The following is a 21,321-nucleotide window of genomic DNA, read 5'->3' as shown; positions in this document are numbered from 1 at the left end:
ACAGATCCCTGTTTTTCGAGACGCTGACTGAGGCAATGGATTGGCTGGATATGCAGGGCCGACCTCAAGAACCGGATATCCAGGTGGGAGCTGCGGAAGATAAGTAGCACGAAGCTGTGGCACCTAGGGTGACATGGCCAAGACATTGGGACTTGAATATAGTGTTGTATTAAGCTTGTGGGGAGTGTGTTGTAGTATTAACTGGCTCGGCCCTTTGGACGCCCCAATCCTAAAATAGACGACTGGGAGCTCCTAGGAGGCATCCCTTGAACCCAATAGTAATATACTTAGTTAGGTCACTGTTAGATCGGTGACGCCCCGCGGGGTCCTAGTCCTCGGATACGGGATAGGACCAGACGCGGGTGGGCCTGAGATCCAGGGATGGAGCTGGGCATTTGTTGGGGTAGGGTGGGGTAGGGTGGGGGGAGGGGTTGGGTTGTGTGCAGTGGAGTGGAGTTGGGGAACAGGGAGGGGGGAACTGTTGAGGGGGGAAATGGGGAGAGTCGGAAAACGAGCCATCAAGGGAAGCATTAAAGAGAGTGGTGGATTGGGAACATACCGAGTAGATGGCATCGGGTAATCTCAGAATTGTGACCTGGAACGTACGGGGCCTCAATAGCTATCTGAAACGTAATAAAGTGATGCTGTATTTAAAAAGGATGCACATTGACATAGCCCTGCTGCAGGAGACTCATCTCACAAGGGAGAAGTTGGAGGTGGTCAGGAGAAAATGGAGGGGTAACGTTGTGGGGGCTACGTATTCGGTGTATGCTAGAGGGGTTATCACATGGGTGGCGCGGCATGTGCTGTTTCAGGTGCTTAGCTCAACGGTAGACCCAGAGGGCAGAATGGTGGTGGTGACGGGTCTCCTGGAGAACAGGGAAGTGCACATCATAAATCTGTATGCCCCCAACCACGATACAGCGGCTTATTTTAGGTCCCTTTACAGCAAGATTAGCCCCCTGGCTGGGGGTGCGGTGGGGTGGGGCGGGGGACTTTAATTGCACCCTGAACCCTAGTATGGATAGGTCAGCTGACAAAGCGGGGAAGCTGGCGCCAGCGGCCAAAGCGCTGGGGACAATATTAAAAGACCTAGGCCTAGAGGATGTGTGGAGAAGGTTGCATCCAATGGATAGGCAATATTCGCACTACGCAGCGCCACATGACTTGCACACAAGGCTAGATTATGTGTTTGTAGCGGCTGAGATAGCGGGGGAAATGGTGGGAGCGGAATACAAGGCCCGGGTATTATCCGACCATTCGCCTTTGGTTGTAGAGTGGCGACACCAACCCCCCAGAGCGCGGATCCCGACATGGAGACTTAGGACTGAGGCATTACAAGATGAGGGGTTCCGGGAGGATCTGAGGGAGGCCATCGAGGAATATTTTGATATAAACACGGGCAGTGTACGCTCTGTGGGAACATTATGGGAGGCATTTAAAGTGGTGGTTCGCGGGATAGCCATTTCAAAATCTAAAGGGCTCCGGGGGGGCATTGAAAGGCAACTTCAGGAAACAGAAAGGGAGCTGGAGGGTCTCACACGACATGAGGATACCGCCCGCGAGAATGGCGCCAAGATAAAAGACCTGCAGTGGACTCTGGGATAGGCTATGTAGACTAAATTACAAGAAATACACGTCGAGGCTACACGCAGGGGGCGATAAGCCGGGCAGATTGCTGGCCTGGCTGTATAAGTGTGAGACCCCCCGCTCGGTGATCAGTGAGATTAGGGATGAGGAAGGTCGCATCTGTAACATATAGGAGGGGGTAAACGAGGAGTTCAAGTTTTACAGACGCTTATATGAGGACACGGGAGGATAAGTGTCAAGACATACTGGACACGTTGGAGGACATAGAGCTGCCCACCCTGGACGACCTAGAACACGTGGAATTGGACGCCCATGTTACCTTGGATGAGCTGGAGGTGGTGATCCAACATCTGCCCATGTGCAAGGCACCTGGGACAGATGGGTTGCCTAGTGAGTTTTACAAGACATACAAGCAGGAGCTGCTTCAGCCAATGCTCGCCATGTTTAACGAGGCCTATGAGCAGGGGGAACTGCCATTGTCCCTCCGCGAGGCAATGATCATCCCACTCCTGAAACCAGGCAATCCGGCCGTGGAGTGCGGGTCCTATAGACCCTTGTCCATGCTCAACCAGGACAGTAAAATACTAACGGCAGTGCTGGCCAATAGGCTAAAGAGGGTGATCGGTAAGCTGATACACCCAGATCAGACGGGCTATGTCCCTGGCAGGAACATTACAGATAACCATAGGAGGCTACACCATATCATTGACCACACTGAGGAAGATATGGGTGAGTTGGCTATCGTGTCGCTAGACGCGGTTAAAGCCTTTGATTCGGTGCGATGGCCTTGGTTGAAAGCGGCCCTGAGGGGATATGGAATGGGACCTGGATATATCAGGTGGGTCCAGTTGTTATACAGCACCCCGATGGCGAGAGTTAAGACAGGTTCCATAATCTCAGATACTTGGCAACTCAGCAGGGGGACCAGACAGGGATGCCCCTGGTCACCCATGTTATACATTCTGGCATTAGAGCCGTTGGCAATATGCCTGCGACAACAATATGACATGCTCCTTTATCTGCGCTACCCGGAAGAGAACCTGCAGTATGTGCTGGAGGTGATGGACCGTTATGCCACCCTCTCGGGCATATCGGTGAACCCTGGGAAGTCTAGTTTGTTCCCCTTGGGTAGATATAAGAATGGCCCGTTACAGAGGCTGCCTATCCTGCCAATACCATGGCAGACTGAGACGTTTAGTTATCTGGGAAAAATTATTTATCATAAGATTGAGGCATAGCACAATCATAATACGGAGAAAGCAATTGAGGAAGTTAAGAACAGCATGGTGTTTTGGTCTAGACTACCCCTATCTATGATGGGGAGAGTGGCCTTGCTCAAGATGGTGGTCCTGCCTAGACTTGCATTTTTTTGTGAATGTCCCGTTTTTGATTCCCAGGAGCCTTTTTGTGAGACTTCAGTGTGTGCAGGGGCTTCGTATGGGGTAACTCCAGGAACAGAGTGGCCCTGTGGAAACTCCAGAACCCGTGTGACAAGGGGGGCATAGGCCTGCCGAACTTCGAGCTTTATTATCTGGCGGGGCAGCTGCTGTTTGTGGCCAGGTGGCTGTCGGCGGAAGACTCGGCAGAAGCTAGGCTTTTGCGGAGAGACTCGGCCCCATACTTTTTGAGGGAAGTGGTGTGGCTACAAAAGAACAAACTGGTGGGAAGAGGGCGGCTATTGAGGCTGGGCTGGGAGGTCTGGCACAGAACGTGGAGAACGATGGGTGACTCAGAGCCGTTCTCTCAGCAGGCCCCGCTGGTGGCGCTATGCGGGAACGACTCTCGACTGTTTGAGGCGGTCCGTAGATATTGGGAACCGGTAGGCTTGGCCACCCTCGGGGACATATGGCAGGAAGGGGAGGCATTGGAATTTCACAGGTTGCAAGAAGAGACAGGGGTTCATATAGGCCAGTATATAACCTATGCTAGGCTCCCGAAACGGGTGAGGGAGAGATGGCCTGAGACAGTGCTAGCGGATGACTCTGATGCCTCCTTGGAAATGATGTATGATGTTTCGGAGGGCGGGCACGAAATATCAAGGATATACGAGCTCCTGAGAGGAAAGGTAGGGAAGGAGCTGCTCCAACTGAGACAGGACTGGGAGGAGGAAGTAGGAGGACCCATGACAGAAGGGCAATGGGAGAGAGCCCAAACGTACCATTAAAAAGGTGTCCCGGAATGCGAGACTCCAACAAATCCAATTGTATGTCACTCGCAGGGCTTATCTGACTCACGGGAAAATAGCAAGGTTTGATGGCTCGGCTATGCAGAAATGTCCCAGGTGTGGGTAGGTGGAAGCGGGGCTGCTACACATGTTCTGGGCTTGCCCGGAGGTGCACAGATTTTGGGATGAGATTAAAACTAAACTGGCTGGTGGGGGAGTGGAGCTGGATGTGGGATCAGCTTGGCCATGCATGCTCGGGATTTTTCCCAGGCCACGTGATTTAAAGCACATAAGCAAAATGAAGGATTTAGCCTATATCCTGACCAAGCGCAGGATTGCAATGGGCTGGAAGACGGCCCACAGACCCAAGGTGGAGCTATGGTGGGTGGACCTCCTAAGATGGGCGGAAGCAGAATCCGTAGTTTGGTTTGAAGCGGTTACTAGGGGGGGAGAGGAGGAAGTAGGGCCTTTGCTGGCCTCGCGACAATTGGTGACCTCTATTGTAAACCCTCATCAGGGCGATTACGAAACAGAAGACTCAGATGAGTGCATAAGTACTGCGATTCCCGATAATGCTCCTGTAGATGACATGTGTGAGCCGGCTCTAGTTTGTGGGGTGGGTGGGGGGAGGACGGAGAATAACACTGTATAATGTGATGGTTTGATGCTGATTAAGTATGTCCTAAACAGTTGTATTGTGTGTTGTTTTGTTTGATCTTTGAAAATAAAAATAAATTAAAAAAAAAAAAAACAAACGAACAAAAAAAAAACTAAGGAAAATTGTCTCTGATCTAGGTTTAGCCAAACAGTGTTAAAATGTAAAGCAAATAGATACATCCAAGGTTTCTTTCAAGGATGCATCCTTGGATCCAAAGGACGGTTCCCTTCCCCTGGATTATTTTCAGAAAGGATGGTGAACGGGTCTTTTCCAAACTATTTATTTATTCGTATTTGTTGAGCGCACAGCAGCCCGGGTGCATCGTGGCACTTGTTACAGAGAGTGATCAAAACTTAGTTACACATGAAAAAACACATACAGGCATGATTATTCTACAATTGCGTAGGACAGTTTGTAAAATATGTAGTGGCAAGCGTTTTAGTTAAAGAGAGTAGTTTTAAGGATTTTTCTAAAGGCATGGAGAGACGTTTCTGCTCTTAGGGCAGTGGGGAGCACATTCCAGAGCTTTGGGGCTAAATATGGGAAGCCTGTCTCTCCTGCTTTGGCTCTATGGAGTGTGTCTGAAAGATAGGGCGGAGCTGTGCGGTGGATGCATTTATGCGTGGTCGTGAGAATCTTGAATGTGATGCATTCTCTGACTTGGGAGCCAGTGAACGGACTGTCTTGCTTCTAAAATGTGGTCTCTTTTTGGAATGCTTAAGGCTACTCTTAGTGAATTATTTTGGGTGATTTGAAGTCTTTTTACGCTTTTTAAGGAGGTGCCGGCTAAGAGCGTGTTGCGGTAGTAAAGATTTGCACCTATTGTAGCTCTGGCTATTGAGAGACAATTTTCCTTAGTTAAGAATGGTTTAATGGCGTTGATGAATTTAGTACTTGAGGCAGAGACAATAGCGCTGACTGTGCTTGTTCATTGACGGTGTAGCATCAACCCCTAGAGTTTTGATTGATGATAGAACTGGGATGATGCAGTTGTCAATGTTGAAGTTGGAGTAAAGAATAAGAATCTCAGTCTTGTCCCCGTTGAGGCATAGGCCATTAGAGGCCATCCAAGCTTGGATGGTGGCGTAGATTTGCCTTAGTGCTGTGGCGTCTTGGTGATAGGAGCCTGTTAAGGGAAGGAGCACCTGGGTACCGTCAGCATAATTTGTATATGCGATTCCCAAGTGCATCAAGTTTATCCAAAAGATGCTTTGTGAAGAGATTGTACAGCGTAGGAGCAGTACAGGATCCCTGTGGGACACCACAGTGTATGATGGTGGGGGATGCATTAGCTGTGTTTGAGAAGACTTTCATAGCTCTTCCTTCTAGGAATGATGTGATTCAGGAAGCAGCTTGGTCGGGGAAATGTGCTGAGTGTGTGAGGTGTGCTGCGAGGGTTTTATGGTCAACAAGATCAAACGCCGCTGAAAGGTCTAGGAGAAGGAGGGGAGGGCGGGCTCGGTTCCGTGCCCTTTGCGGAAACCGGACTGTGTTTCCTAGGATGGAGTTAGCTTCTAGGTATAGTTGGATCTGGCTGTGAGCTGGCTTGTCTAATATTTTGAGCAGGAATGGGACGGTTGTTATAGGCTTGTAGTTGGTGGGCTGTGCGGGGTCTAGTGTTCCCTTTTTTTTTAAAGGGGGCGCATCCAATCCTCTTTAAGGCTGTCAGGGACGATGCCCGTCTTAAAGGAGGCATTTATGAAGGTGGTAATGAGTGGGACAAGTGACATTTCCCTGTGTCCACTCACCGAAACACGTCGCCAACAACAGATGTCATACCTTCTTGCGTTTCCACAGGTGTCCCGATGAAAAAGGTACCCCACATGTGTGGGTGCACCTACTGGGGGTGCAAAAGAAAAAGGGTAACTCACTGGGAAGCCCAAGCCTTTCGCCACTGCCCATTTTGTTCATGTGTGCAACCTACAGATTTAGGCCTAGGGTGTCGAAGCCAGCAAGGAAAACGGGGAACCCCATGCTTTTTCCAAAAGAGGACACCCGTGGGAATCCACACAAAAATTATTTTATTTCTATTATTTTTGCCTCCTTCCCAGATGATCAGCCATCTGCCCCCAGGGTTTATTAGATATGTGCCCCCATGTTTTGGGGGATGCGGGGGGGAGAGGGCTGCTTACTGTAAGCACCCCCCCCCCCACGTCACAAACGAATCCCTGGTGTCTAGTGGCCATTGCTGGTCATGGATCGAGTGCTCTGCGCCGATCCGTGACCAGCAATGCTTCTAAAATGGTGTCATTGGAAAGGGGAGAATCTCCCCTTTCCAAAGACACCATTTGTTCTACAATCCATGGTGGCCTAGTGGGCCCCAGGGCCCCAAACCCCTCCCACCTCCCTCGAAATTTTATTTATTTTTATTTTCACCCCTGGGGGCAGATGATCTCTGCCCCCAGGGGTCTCCACAGCAGTGGCGCCATGCACAGTAGCTAGCACGAACACGTTTTAACTCTACTGATCAGGTTACTTAAGAAAAGAGCATGCAAGCCTTTGCCTATGCGTGGGCGGTACGCGGCAGAGGTGAGCAGTGGCTAACAGCATTAATAGAAAATGATTGATTGACAATGTTCTTGTTTGTACAGCAAACACTGCAAGGATGGCAAAAGTGTCTCTTCCACACAATATTCCACCACTCGCTATGCTAAGCAATCCTCATCCTCCTTGACTTCTCCGCTGCTTTTGACACTGTCGATCACCCCTTACTTCTCAATACTCTTTCCTCCTTTGGCTTCAAAGGCTCAGTCCTTAACTGGCTCTCCTCTTACCTCTCCAACCGCTCATTCTCCCCCTCTTGGGGCGGTCAAACCTCCTCCACCTTCCCTCTGAACTACGGCGTTCCCCAAGGCTCTGTCCTCGGAACCTTCTTATTCTCTCTATACTTCACTTCTCGCTCCTCTCATCTCCTCTTTTGGAATTTCTCACCATTTCTACACTGATGACACGCAGCTGTTCCTCTCCTTCTCTTCCTTTACCCATGACTTACATCTAAAACTCTCCTCCTGTCTTAATGCCATTAAAAACTGAATGTCATCGCATTTTCTCTCTCTTAATACTGACAAGACTGAGGTACTATTCTTCCCTTCTAACACACTTCCTCCTCCCTCTCCCCCTCCTTCTATTCATTTCCCCCCATCTGATTTTCCTATTTCCACTCAAGCCCGGAATCCACTTTGACTCTTCCCTTTCCTTTACTTACCATAGTTCCCTTACTACTTGCTCATGTCTCTATCACTTCTTTAATATCCGTAAAGTCCGTTCCTCTCTCTCCATGCTACCAACCTCTTAATCTCTTCCCTCATCTTTTCTCGCCTTTTCTACTGTTCTTCTCTCTTTTTCGGTCTCCCCTTTTCCCATCTCGCCCGCCTTAAATCCCTCTACCACTCTGCCATCCGTACCCTCTGTCTTCTCTCGCCCCATGACTCCATCTCCAATTCACTTTCCAACTTAAGCTGGCTTCCATTCCACTCCCAACTTAAATTTCACTTCCTTTGCCTCGTCTTTAAATCTCTTCATGACCTTGCACCTACTTATGTGTCCTCTCTTCTCTCCTTCTATGCCCCCTCTCGCTCTTTGCGCTCTGATGATCTCTTTTGCTCCTTGCCCCCCTACATTGGAATTCCCTTCCTTTCACTATCCGCTCCATGTCTACCTATTCCTCCTTCTGCTCCTCCTTAAAATCACTCCTTCACACCCCTCCCTGACTCCTCTTCCCCTTCCTCCTCTTCTTTCTCCCCCATACCATCTTCCTGTTCCTTTATCTTTCCCCGTCTCCTCTTTGATCTCCACCCTCCCTACTACTCTCCTTACTCCCTTTTCCCTTTCCCTTTTCTCCTTCCCATACCTCTCCTTTTCTCTTCCTTCTCAAATGCAAATTGTTCCACATGCTGTTTTTCTGGTTTGATTCATGTATTTTTTTATTGCTTCTATGTTCCATGTTTGATGTTTCCTTGTTAAACTGTAAAGCGCCTTGGAGTAAAGCGCTATATAAACAATTAAATACAAAATACAATATATTTCTAAGGATGGCATAAATGTCTCTTTTATAACAACTTCTCAAGGACTCCTGGTATACTCCTCTGCCAGGAACCAGTCAGTAGATTCTTTAGATCCTCTGGTATACTCTCCTGGCAGGTATCTTGCCCCGAAAGGCTGGTAGCCAGATATACTTCTTTTATGTTGACTTCTTTCCTTGTTCTCTTAGTATTTCAGTATAGCACAGTTGTACTTCTGCACTGTCTATACTTCTTTGGGTTTTGATACCACTTGTTCCAACTTTCCTTGTATTAACATTTCATATATGGAGGCTTGTTCAAGTTATATCTTTTAACTTCTTCATCAATGTTCATTTGCTTGTGGCAATACGTGTTCCAACTTTCCCCATATTGGCTTTTCAGATACAGACACTTGTACAAATTCTGTCTTTCAACTCTTAATTAATGTTTATCTGCTTGTAGTAACATTTGCTTCAACTCTCCCCATCTTGACATTTCATGCATGAGGATTTATGCAAATTCTGTCCCTCTACTTTACTTGGTCGGTATTCAAAATGGACTTTCAATTGTGCCTGTTGGTACACCCCAGGGTTCCCACTATCACTGGGCCGATTCGCCGGTGTTTGAAAGTGTTTCTAACCTTTGGCACACTGCTGCAGCGAGGTCCTCACTCGGGAATGGTGTCTCCCGCTTCGCAGACCTACTTTCAGCTTTCCCCGACAGCTCTGCATTTACTCGCCAATGAAGCTGTTGCGGTTTGGCATTACTGCATCTTTGATAGCATTGCTGTTGCCGGTTCTGTACTGGCACTTCCCTGGTGCCTGCCACGCTCCCCTGGGTCTCCAGCCAAGCCGGTAAGAACTGCTGACAAGCAGCAGCTTGAAAGCATTGGCCTTCTGCTACACGGTTTGTTCCAGCGTGGCTTCCTTTTCCTGTGGTCCTGCTTCGCCTGCTCTGCTTCTATTCGACACCTGATTGAAAGTGCAAGCCATTTTTAAAAGTTCCGCGCAGCTGATCTCCATTGAAACAACTAGTACGCGTGTTTGGCTTGGGGTTTCTTTTCATCCATACTAACTCCTTCCTTTTCATCGTCTCAGTACTTGAGGCATTATTGGAGTTGGAGTATATAGGATTGTTAAGAACAAAAACATCAGAGGAAAAAGATGTTTGTATTTGTATTTATTACATTTTTATATTGCACTTTACACCAAAGCGCTTTACAAGAGGACAATAGTAAATACAATAAGCATTGAAAACCTGTGAATCAAGTAACAGAAAGCAATACGTGCCACAATTTACAACAGATCACTTGCACGCTGTGGTGTAACAGGATTGTTGTAAGGCTATAGTAAGAGACGGAACAAGAAGGAGTAAGGATGGGTGGTAGGACCGAGATGAGAGAGGTAGCTGAAGATGTCAGGGTGGGGAATGGAGGAGATAGGATTTTAGAAAGGTGCGGAAAGAAGGATAGGAGGAGATGGAACAGATAGGGAGAGGGAGACGGTTCCAGTGGAAAGGGGCAAGTAGTTGGAAAGAACTAAAGCGGGATGGGGCACAGGGTGAAGAAGAGGTGAGTAGGAAATGTTCGGCAGAGTGGAGAGGGCGAGAAGGGGTTCAAAGAAAGGAGGGAAGAAAGGTAGGGTGGAGCAAGACCATGGAGGGATTTGAAGACGAGACAGAGGAAATTAAATTTGAGCTGGGAGTGGAAGGGGAGCTAACCTGAGGAGGAGAGAGAAGAGGAGATGGACTCGTAGGTAGAGAGAAGAAAGAGGGAGTGAATAGCAGAGTGGTAGATAGATTTAAGGGGGGTTAGGTGAGTAGAGGGGAGTCTGAGGGTGGAGCAGAAGAAGAGTCTAGAGAAGACGAGAGAGGTGACTAGAAGGTGACTCACGCCATTTCCTTCCTCATAATCTACCGCCCTCCTGGTCCCCTTGGATCGTTCTATGATGACATTGATTATCTCCTCAGCCTTATTTCCCGCTGTCCTACTCCACTAATCGTACTCAGTTACTTTAATCTCCACCTTCCCACCAATCCTCCTGACTCTCCCCTCCTATCCATTCTAGACTCCTACTTTCTTAATCCTCTCCGATCCCCACCTATTCACCTATCTGGCTCCACTCTTGACCTCATCTTTACTTCTTCAGTCACTGCCTCCCCTATATTAGTCTTACCCACATATCTATCTGATCACTCTTTACTCTCTCTCCCTCTCCCCTCCTCCCTCGCCCTCTACCTCCTTTTACCGGCGCAATCTACGCAACTTTGACCCCTCTCTTTTCATTGCCTCCTGCTCCTCCTCCCTTCCCCCCTCTCCCATTTCTGCTCCCTTTCTGCTGATGACGCGTCTTCCACCTTAACCTCTTGCCTTACTTCTACTCTTGACCTTCTCTTCCTTCTCTCCTTGTTTCGCCCATCTCGCAACCCCGCCCAACCATGGCTCTCTCCTCACCTTTCCTCCATGCGTCGCCTCCTTAGGCGCCTTGAACGACGCTGGCTCAAACACCCCTCCCCTTCTAACCAATCCACCTACTTTTCCTATCACACTCTCTATGACAACTGTCTTAACTCACTTACTTTTCTGATGTCATCCATTCTCAATCCTCTCATCCCCGCCGTCTCTTTCAAACTCTTGCACGTCTTCTCTCTCCTCCTACTCCTGATCATTCCATTACCGCTCCTCTCTCTGCTACTGACCTTGCCAATTTCTTCTCAAATAAAGTGCTCAATCTTCGCCAAAACATCCTTTCCTCCCCTCCTCTCTCTCCCCCATCACCTCCTCCATCTCCCCCTCCATCTACCATGTCCTCCTTCACTCCTGTTACTTAGTCTGAAGTCTCCCTCCTCCTATCTAAAATTCACCCCACCTCCTCCCCCTCTGACCCCATTCCTACTTCCCTTATTTCAAAAATCTACCCCCTCCTCATACCCTACCTCACCTCCTTCTTCAACACTTGTCTAACTACATCCACCTTCCTTTCCCCCTTCAAACACGCCACTATCATTCCTATTCTGAAGAAACCATCTGCTAATCCCCATCTTGCCTCTAACTATCGTCCCATCTCCCTTCTGCCTTTTCTCTCTAAACTTCTCGAACGCATTGTCTAATCTCAACTCTCATCCTTCGTCTCTAATCTCTCTCTTCTCCCTCCCACTCAATCTGGTTTCTACCCTCGCCACTCCATCAAAACTGCCCTTACTTCAGTTCTTTATTCTCTCCTCTCCGCCCGCTACTCTAAACACTCCTCCATACTCGTCCTTCTCGACCTCTCTGCTGCCTTCTATACCATTGATCACCCTCTACTCCTTAACTCTCTCTCATCCCTTGGCTTCAAAAACTCAGTCCTCAACTGGCTTTCCTCCTATCTTTTCAACCGTACCTTTGCAGTGTCCTGGGGCGGTACTACCTCCCCTACCTGCCCCCTCAATCATGGCATTCCCCAAGGCTCCGCCCTCGGCTCCTTCCTCTTTTCACTCTACACTTCCTTCCTAGCCCCTGTCATCTCCTCCTTTTGGTGTCTCACACCATTTCTACGCGGACGACACCCAACTTTTCCTCTCCTTCTCTTCCTTTACCTCTGACATCCATCTTAAACTCTCTTCCTGCCTTTCTGCGATAAAATCTTGGATGTCCTCTCACTTCTTAACCTTAAATGCGGACAAAACAGAAGCAATTTTCTTCCCTGCTAAAACACATCCTCCTCCCCCACCACCTTCTATTCGCTTTTCCTCTTCCCTACTCCCTATCTCTCCCCATGTCCGCAACCTTGGCCTCCACATTGATTCTAATCTCTCTCTCCCCCCCCCCATCATCTCTCTCACCGCCAGGTTCTGCCGCTTCCACCTTTATATATCCGTAAAATTCGCCATTTCCTAACGTTCCATGTTAAATGTGAGTTATGTGTATAGCTTAGGAATGAATAGGTTTCTGTTCAGAATGGCATTATGCCATCAGTATTTTAGGTGTTATTGGGCCGCATTACGAGTTGGTGACGGCGGAGCGTATCCCCATTTTTATACAGTCCGTTGTACTCATTGGGGCATTTTTGACGGAATTACCGCTGCAGTAATTCTGCCGATTTAGACGATTTCTGGCAGAAAGCAGGAGGATTTACCTCCAGCATGATCCTGGAGGTAAATCCCCTCCGCCCCCCACTCCAGCACCATACTCATTGTATAGCAGTGTGGCAAAAGTGGCGGTAATTCCGTTACCGACAATATCTTCCCACACCGCCATACTTGTAATGAGCCCCATAGTGTTTCATTCTAAAGAGGGGGTGGGGAATACTGCATCTCTAATGGATTCACCACTTCCTCCCGGTAGACATCCCCGCCCACATGATCCTTCCTCATAATACCACCCCCAGGGTCAGGATCGGGTAGCAGCTGCCGTTCCCTGCCATATGGGGGGGAGACCATCACTGGGGAATCAGCGATGACTCTGCAGGATTCATCACAATAGCCACGGGTGGACTGGCCTATGGAGAACTCTGGAGATTGCCCGGTAGGCCTCTGCACCCTGGGCCTCTTTTGTGTGGTAACCTATTTTATTTCCATATTTTCTAATAGAAAAAGGGTTGTGCTTGCTGAAAATGTGTAATATGGGGCCACTTTGAAAAGTATTTCCAGAACCTCTTGATTCTCATGCGGCCCATGTTAACACAGAAGGTGAAGGAGGTTTTGTATTTCTTAACTATGCTTGTTTTACCTTTTATGATTCTGTTGGCTCTTGGTTTGTTGAAGTGGGGCGGTTGAGTAGGTGCTTTAGCTTCTGCTTATCCTTCTACTTCTTCAGGTCAGAAGTCCATTTGTCAAAGGACCAAATCAAGGTTCTGAATAACTGTTTGGAAAAATAGCAACCATCTAATCTGTATTTTTAACACTTCCACAGTAGGCTTTTATTCTTGCATTTTTGCTGCGTTTTGACTTCCTGTTTAATTACTTTGTACAGCCAATATTGTCCTTAATATTTGAACATGTTACTCTGCAAATGTCTAATTCTTACCTTTATTTCCCAGGTATTCTGCTCCATGTTTTAATGGAGCTGACAGAGTATCACCAACAAAAGGAAAGTCGAGATGTAGACACACAGACAATCTCAACACCTCTTTACAAAGAATCAGTTGGTGAGCTGAAGCTTGACAATATTAATTGAGATTCATGTTTACTTTTTCATGTCTCCTTAATCTTATCAACTTCTGGATTGTATATCTTCCATGTTGCCTATATTATAAATTTGTTACAATATTTATTATTCATGATTAAATATTCTTCAAGAATTGCATTTCTCAATTTTTCTCAGAGACACAACTATTTTTGCATATACATCTAGTTGTCTGTGGGTAACTGGAGACCTGCCTTTCTGGTTACAGTTACTGTTGTCTTTTTGTCAGAGCAAGTTTGTTCTGGGTACTTTGATTTTTTTTTTAAAAAAAAGAGTACTTCAAACGCTGCTGTTTGCACTTGCTGTACACATTTGACACATTGTACATTTTTTTTAAGAATCACCCCATACACCAAGAGGAAAGCTGGTGGCTTACTATAAATCTGACCTTTCAACAATATTTCCACTCCACAGTGGAAATCGTCCATATGAAGGGTTCTGCAAAATTGCTGACCTGATTTATTCCACTGTAACATGACTAGGGTCAAGGGCATGGCCTGTTGTCTGGGGTAGCAAGAAGAACCGAGAACATGATCTACTGAGAACCATCAGAAACATCTAGAAGCTGAGAGACCCTGATACGCAGATGCATCTAGAACTGGAAAAATGCTAAACATCCTAAGCGATGGTGTGTACCTTGAAACACTTAGAAGATGAGACGCTGAAATCTCTGAAAAGCATCTAGAAATGGAGAGGAGTTGTGAATTGTCATGAACACATAAGAAAAACACTGCCAATCAAGTTGGAAGCATTTTAAAATGTGGTTCTTTATTTTGGAATTTAACAACAAAAGCTCCTTGATATGATGAAGTATTTATTTTATAGGTTCAAAATCGGGGTCAACCTACTAGGAACCCTAGGATTATGTCTCCCCAGCAACCCCATGATGTAGGGTTTAGTAAAGTCTTGAGTTAGGATGCCATAAATGTGAAGAAAAGGTCTCTCCCAGGTTCCACCTTCTGGGCGATGCCGAGTACAGATGTTAAATGCGTGCCAGGTTCCCTGTGATCCTCAGTTAATGTCCTTTCTGGCAATTAGGTCCCCAGGTCGTGTCTCTTCTGCCCAGATGTGGCAGGGATTGAAAAAAGGTCTTAACAAATTTACAGTTCTGTACTTTCTCATCTCCTCAAAGAAAAGTAATTGATTCCAATAGTGTCTGGGTCCCTCCTGGTATCACTAAAAACTTGGCTACCACTATTGGTCAGAAAACCTACTTGTTCTGAAAGGGCCCCCACCGACCCCCTATGGCCACATGTTTGGTAGCACCTCTCGGCTAAAGCAAGCACTCATGTTAAAGTTCTTAGTTTCTGTTGCACTAAGATACAGTGTCTTCCAAAGGGGATCTCTGGTCTCATGCAGAAGGGATGTGACCTAGCAGTTCGGGCTGGACTGCCCCTTTTGGGGTGGGACAAAGCCTGGTTTGCAAATGGCCTTTCCTTTCTGTAATGGCTTGGCAGGCTGGAAAACGATGGTTTGGAGGGTTGCCCAGAGCTGTGCTCATGGTCATGATTTATTCAAATCCTTCCAGCTATCAATATCTGGTTTTGCACATGTTTGGTAGCACCTCTCGGCTAAAGCAAACACTCTTGTTATAGTTCTAAGTTTGTGTTGCGCTAAAATACTGTGTGTCTTCCAAAGGGGATGTTCGATCTGCATGGTCACTCACACTCCCGCTTCTGTCCCGTAATGTGTATCTTCCTCGTGCTGGCAATCTTTGCCAGTCTTGTTTCTTTGCACCTGCCTCCTGCATCTTTGTGTGCTCTCTCCTGGTGGGCTCAGCCATCGTTCAGCACCAGTGAAGTAGGTAAATCATGGTGTGAGGATCTCCAAACTCCTTATTGTCACTCAATGCGCACACATGATGCCTCCTGCAAAAGGGCAACCCTCAACTGTATCTAATGGAATTCCCCACACCCAGGGATCCAAGTTTTATGGGCCAGCATTCCACTGCTACACAGGATGCCACAGTTATTGTCCAGAGTTGGCCCTTAATATTTGAATTTGTTCTGTGCTTCTATCACTGAATTCTAGCAATGTGTGCTTATATATGTGTTACTTGAAGTTTATTTTATTGATTCTAGGGGATATATGGTCATGTTCATAGCACCACTTTGTCCTTCGACTGGCTATGCGTTTAATGGCTAGAGAGAGAAAGCAAGGTCTCTGAGATGAAGGAAAAGAACCAGAATAACTTCACTATCCGTCCTCACAAGGAGAGAGTTATGCTAACCCTGGAGGAAACCTAAGTGAGCCCTCTAATCTGATTGACAAAACTGACACCCCTGCATAGAGCAGAATCAAGGGGCAGCGCACTAAGGGATCAGTGGCCACCCTGGCAATCACCCACCCCCCAAATTAATTCCATCCACTTACAGACTGCAATCCAGTTATAGATAGTCCGGTGATGTCTCTGATTGGGAACAGAGGCTGAGGGGTTGACCTTTTATCACAAAAGACATCACGTTACCTGAAATTATGGTAGCAAAAGGGATTTGTTTAGTTGTAGAATTGCTTGCCCACCCAACCCAATTCCTGGCTTGTTATTGAGTAACAAAATGCAACATCATAGGTTCAAGATCTCTGAGGGAAGCTCTATAAGCACCAAAGAAGGAGATCCTCATAAATGGCTGCAATCCACAGTCCAACATATTACTATTTGTTTTGCAGGAGATTGTTTCTGTCCCTTTTGTGAGGGAGGTTTTTGCACAGCCCTTTGGTGAACTGTGATGAGACCTACACTAAGTGGAAGAGTGTGGGGTATAACACATTAGGCCAAACCCCCTGTGGTGGGCAACTAGCAAAGCAGTCAGGCTTAACTCTTTGAGGGTGGGGGAGATGCTGCTCAAAGTACGTGTCCCTTTCAAATACACAATAGAAAACACCAAACAATATAGTATAGCAATATTTCTCCAGCATGGGGTCTTGCATGGATTCACATGCTCATGAATATTCCTCATCGTCAGGCTTGGAATCCTCAGTAAAAGAAAAAACAGTTTCACTTTCACTTTAAAACTGTATTTTTCTTCTAAATCAATCATTGTCCTCTGGGTCATACTGCCCCCAGGCAATGACAGTGCTCTCCGTAAGCCCCGCCTCTGGCAGCCATCTTCAGATTTTTACTGCACGCGTCAGTGTTTGGAGTTCTCCAGTTGCCGCCTGAGCTATTTTTTTTACTTTTTTCCCAATTTGCGGAAAAGTTCTATTTTTGTTCCATCAGAGCCTGTGTACTCCTATCTTCATCGGCCGGCAAAAGGGATCCATTATCGGTGAAGTTGCATGCCCCTTTGACCATGATGGAAGAGAAATAGGAGGTAAGGACACTTTTCAGGCCCTGCACCCAATGCAGGCTAAGGAACGTCTTCGTGGAATCCTATATTCTAATCCTATAATCTTTCTATAATCCCTCCGTTCAGCCGACCACTTCCTTCTCACCGTCCCCCCCTTTCCCATGTGCCTCCTCCCGTTTCCGCTCCTTTCAGCTCCTATGCCGCCTGCACTGGAACTCCTTACCTCTCTCCATCCGCTCTATACCTACCTTTTCCTCCTTCCGCACTTCCCTGAAATCTCTCCTTCTCCATTCCCCGCCTTGAAACCTTCCCCACCTCTCATCCTCTCTCCTTCCCTCGGATCTTCCCTATGATTTTCTTCCCTCCCCACTCCCCTTATCCTCCCTCACTTTCACCCTTCTATCCCTTCTGTTTTCCCCTCCTCCTTCCCTTCCTCACCCCTCCCCTTCTCCCTCACCGATTAATTGCTCTACTTACTGTTTTTTATTGGTTCGATTAATTTTAAATTGCTTCTTCTGGTATAATGTTCTATGTATTCTGTTGTTGTTATAATGTAAAGCGCTTTGGATGAAAGCGCTATATAAACACAATAAATACAAATACAAACATCATAAGTGTCTGTACTGCCTGTACCCGGAACACGACGAGGATGGGTGCAAGATATGCCTAGCCTTTTCGAAGAAAACAAAGGACCGATATAGCAGGCTGGCGCATGGCTCAAGTCGAGCAAGGCCTCTGACTCGTGCTCCGAGCAGGGACCTGCCTTACCCAGGAACGGTCAGTCCGAGGAGCAGTCTCCCTCCGGCAGGAGGTCGAAGTCCTTTGAGGATGCCCCATCCGTGGGGATCCAAGAGAAGGCCAAGAGCCACAAGACCGATTCCGCCTTGTTTGTCACTGAAGTGGGCCCCAGGTTGGATAGTCCGCCATCGCCGTCCTCCTCATTAGTCAGCCTGCAATCAGGTTCCTCCTCAAAGAGGAAGTCCTCCACCCTGGCCAAGTTGCGGGACAATTCAGAGAAACGGAGGCCAGAGGAAGCGAAGAAGGCCTCACAGCAAGCTCATCAGGCACAGCCGAAGACTCATTCGACCACTTCGTCAACATCCTCTGGGGCTGCCGCTACTGTCAGGAATTGCTAGTGGAAGCTATGGAACGTCTGGAGGCATTGACATACAGTCAACGTTCTAGTCCTCATCAGACATGGCGTCCTGCCCTATAAGTTCCGGCTCCGCCCACTCAGCCGATGCGTTGTATCTGTGCTTTTTCTACCTGTTACTACGCTCTCCACTCCAGTTGCTTTTGTGCTAGAGTTTACCTTCCTTTGCCTTTCTGTGTATATTGCTTCCTTGTTTTCTGTATTCCTTGCTTTCCCCTGTTGTTTATATACTTTCGTGTGCTGTTATTTAGTCCTTCTTTCCCTTGAAGGATTGATTTATTGACGGCGCTCTGTCCGTTTCAGACTTATTGCCTTTTGTCCGTCACGGACACTTGTTTATTTACTTTCCTTCCTTTGCAGCACCTGCCGCAAGGGCTAACTGCTTTTGTCAGTTTCGGACGTTTGTTTACTTTTCTTTCTTGGCAACGCTTGCCGTACTGACTCACTGCCTTCGTCCGTCTAGGACGTTTATTTACTCTACTCCCTTTTGCAGTACTGACCGCAAGGGCTCACTACTTTTGTCCGCCTCGGACATTTGTTTACTTTCCTCACGGCGTTTCAGCTGGCTGCTTGCATCCACCTCTGGCGTGAACTGCCTTTAAAGCCTTTTTTTTTTTTTGCTTTCCCTTCGATGGAGCCTTTCCGTTCTATGTCCTTTCTTCTGTCTACTCCAGTAGCTTTCCTCATTGGTTATTCCAATCTATCTCCGTTTGTACTTTTTTCTTTTGTACTCCTTTTTGGATTACGCCTCCCGCAGGAACTTCAGTGCAAATCTCTAATTTTTGTCATCTAATTGGAATTGCATTTTTTCTGAACTTTGGACTTGTGGTCTTTGGACATTACACTTACATTGGAATCCACCATCTTTATCAGGGTTTTTTCTGCCTTGCGGCTTTTTCCCTGGGAGCGAGGCTGGCCCCCTGGGGTTCCCCGAGGTCAGAGTCTCTCCTCTGCCAAGGTGGCCTCCGGAGGGGCCAGACCTTATTTACACGAGAGAAAGGGACAGAAACCCAAGGTTCAAAAGCCCCGGAAGAAGGAGTGGAAAAGGACGGAAGCGGTTCTTACGGATCTTACCTCGGAAGAATCGGGTGAGGAGAAGGGGGAAATAGACACTGAGCCTGACAGCTACGGCGAGTGGTACCGACCCAACGAGGGCGTTCCCTACAGCGCAGAGTGTATCCCTGACTCTTGGGCGCAACACGGCCGCCAAGGCAGTGGCGAAGACTGCAGGCACCCCTGGGTGGGGGGCAAAGTACCGGCTAAGGTCCCAGTACACAGCCCTCAGGAGGCAAAAGGGGGGGGGCAAAGAGGCCCCAAAGCAGCCCTCCAATGCTTACGTTCAGCCAATGGACATCTCATCAATAGACGACGACGACCAAGCGTCAGTCCATACAGTCCACGAAGGAAGACGGCGGCGCAGGGCCTAGCACGCCATCATTCCCTCCAAAGCTGAGGGACACATCCATGGACATCCTGTCAACTCTCCACACCCTAGTGACTGAGATCTAGCAGAGGTTTCCCCCAGCACCAGCGCCGGCTGTATCGCTGGCCTCTGACTAGCCTCCGCGTATGCCTCTCCCCTGCTGATCTGTTCTCTTGGCACCGTGCACCTGGCCACCCTCTGTCCTTTGGGCCCAGGTACCTGCTCACCCTGCCACCCTCCCGCACTGCCTCCGGGCCACCCCTTGCACTGGGGTCTGTACCCATACAGTTCCCCCCCACTCCCCTTTTTCTTCCTGCACTTATGAGACCTACCCTGTCTGCTGCCTTAAACCCAGCACTTGCCGCTTGCTGGCTGCACTACCACTTTTTGTTGCCTTTATTATTTATCTGTTTCTCCTTTGCTCCGCACTTTCCACTTCTCCCCCCTTCCATGCACTTTTCCCCTCCACATCTCCCATGCACTTGCGGGTTCTCAATGACACTGGGCCTAGTAAGTTTGTTGTTTTGTTCTCCCCTGTTCCCCTCCCCTCCCCTCCCTTGCCTTGTCGTGCTCTGAAACACTTGTGTACGAGCGCAATAGAAATAAAATATCAATATCAAGAAGAGGAAGCGTCGTCATCCGATGCCCCCACATCAGCCTCCTCCACAACATCGGGACCGACTCCACCAGCGGACCTGTATACACACGCGGACACTGGTACAGAGATGGCCATATTAACCGACTAAAATGAGGACTTCGTCCCGGTAGATGACGAATCACCACACCTGGATGCCCCTCATAGAGGCTCCAGGGCCTCTGAGCTGTTACAGCTGGTGCATGAGGAAACCAAGAAGGAGGGCTTCCTATATCAGCGACAGGAGTCCAAGAGGAAGACTATCATGGCGGTACCCTTTTTAGACGACATTTGGGAGGAAGGCGTAGCCCTCATGAAAAACCCATGCACGTCGCCAACCAAGCGAGGCAGGTTGGAGAAGAAGAACAGAGTGCCGGACTCGCACCCAAGTGCTAGAGGTCACAACCGTCTTCGGACTCTGTAGTGTCGGCCCTATTGACTTTTCACGAATCAAGGGTGGTACTGCGTACACACCCCACTTTCATGCCAAAGGTTCAGTTGGAATTCCACCTCAACAAGCCTTTGGTATTGCCTGTTTTCTTCGCGGACCCTTTGACGCCAGCGGAGAGGACCTTGCCATCGAAGCCCATGCCGGTTCAGGAAAACATCTTTAAGCCTGTACCGAAAAAAGACTTTAAGTCCATGTACTCCATTTATGAAGAGGAAAGTGCTTCTGATGAGGAGATTTCACCATTTGGGGTCCGATTTGGCACTCAGAATTTACCTGAAGAGCTCATTGACCCAGAGTCAAAGATGAAAGACCACTGCGACTCCCTCCAATCTGCTAGTGGCCTCGACACCACACCAGAATTTGGAGTTTGGCAGGACTGACCCTTCAGACCATGCTGATTCAGGTTACAGAAACCTTATGAACAGAGTCAGAGTACATGGGATGGAGTAGAGGTAAGCTCCAGAATATGGACCTGCAGTAAACAGGAACTTCTCTAAGAAGTATAGACCCTGTAACAGTGATACAGACTATCTTCCAAAACATCCTACGTCTTGAGAGTTTAGTAGTCCAGGCTGCTACTTCAACCAGTCTGCTTATCCATCTATTCCTCCGGATAGAGATAAGAAAGTTGATGCATGGGCTCGCAAAGTCTTCACATCAGGCAGCATGGGCTTTAAGTCCACTAACGTTACCTGTACCTTGGCTAGATTTACTTATACCCTGTGGGACTGTGTTGCCATGGCAGCTGTTCACATCCCGGAAGGCAAGGAAAGGGACGGCTTCCTGAATATAGTTA

At 47.9% G+C, this 21,321-nt stretch overlaps 1 protein-coding gene across 3 annotated transcripts in view; it reads left to right on the top strand.

The window, feature by feature from the left end:
- OFD1 (OFD1 centriole and centriolar satellite protein) overlaps positions 1–21,321 on the top strand; it is a 1,295,367-nt gene that overhangs the window by 184,561 nt on the left and 1,089,485 nt on the right. For all 3 annotated transcript variants that reach the window (XM_069640569.1, XM_069640570.1, XM_069640572.1), the window contains one exon: positions 13,432–13,539. In XM_069640569.1, coding sequence (XP_069496670.1) covers positions 13,432–13,539 — 108 coding nt within the window. The remainder of the gene's footprint in view (positions 1–13,431; positions 13,540–21,321) is intronic.

Source organism: Ambystoma mexicanum, chromosome 7q (genome assembly GCF_040938575.1).
Source record: "Ambystoma mexicanum isolate Mex_15411 chromosome 7q, UKY_AmexF1_1, whole genome shotgun sequence".
NCBI classification, from domain to species: Eukaryota; Metazoa; Chordata; class Amphibia; order Caudata; family Ambystomatidae; genus Ambystoma; species Ambystoma mexicanum.
Note: the sequence above shows the minus strand (reverse complement) of the source record. Positions and strands in the feature narration are given on the sequence as shown.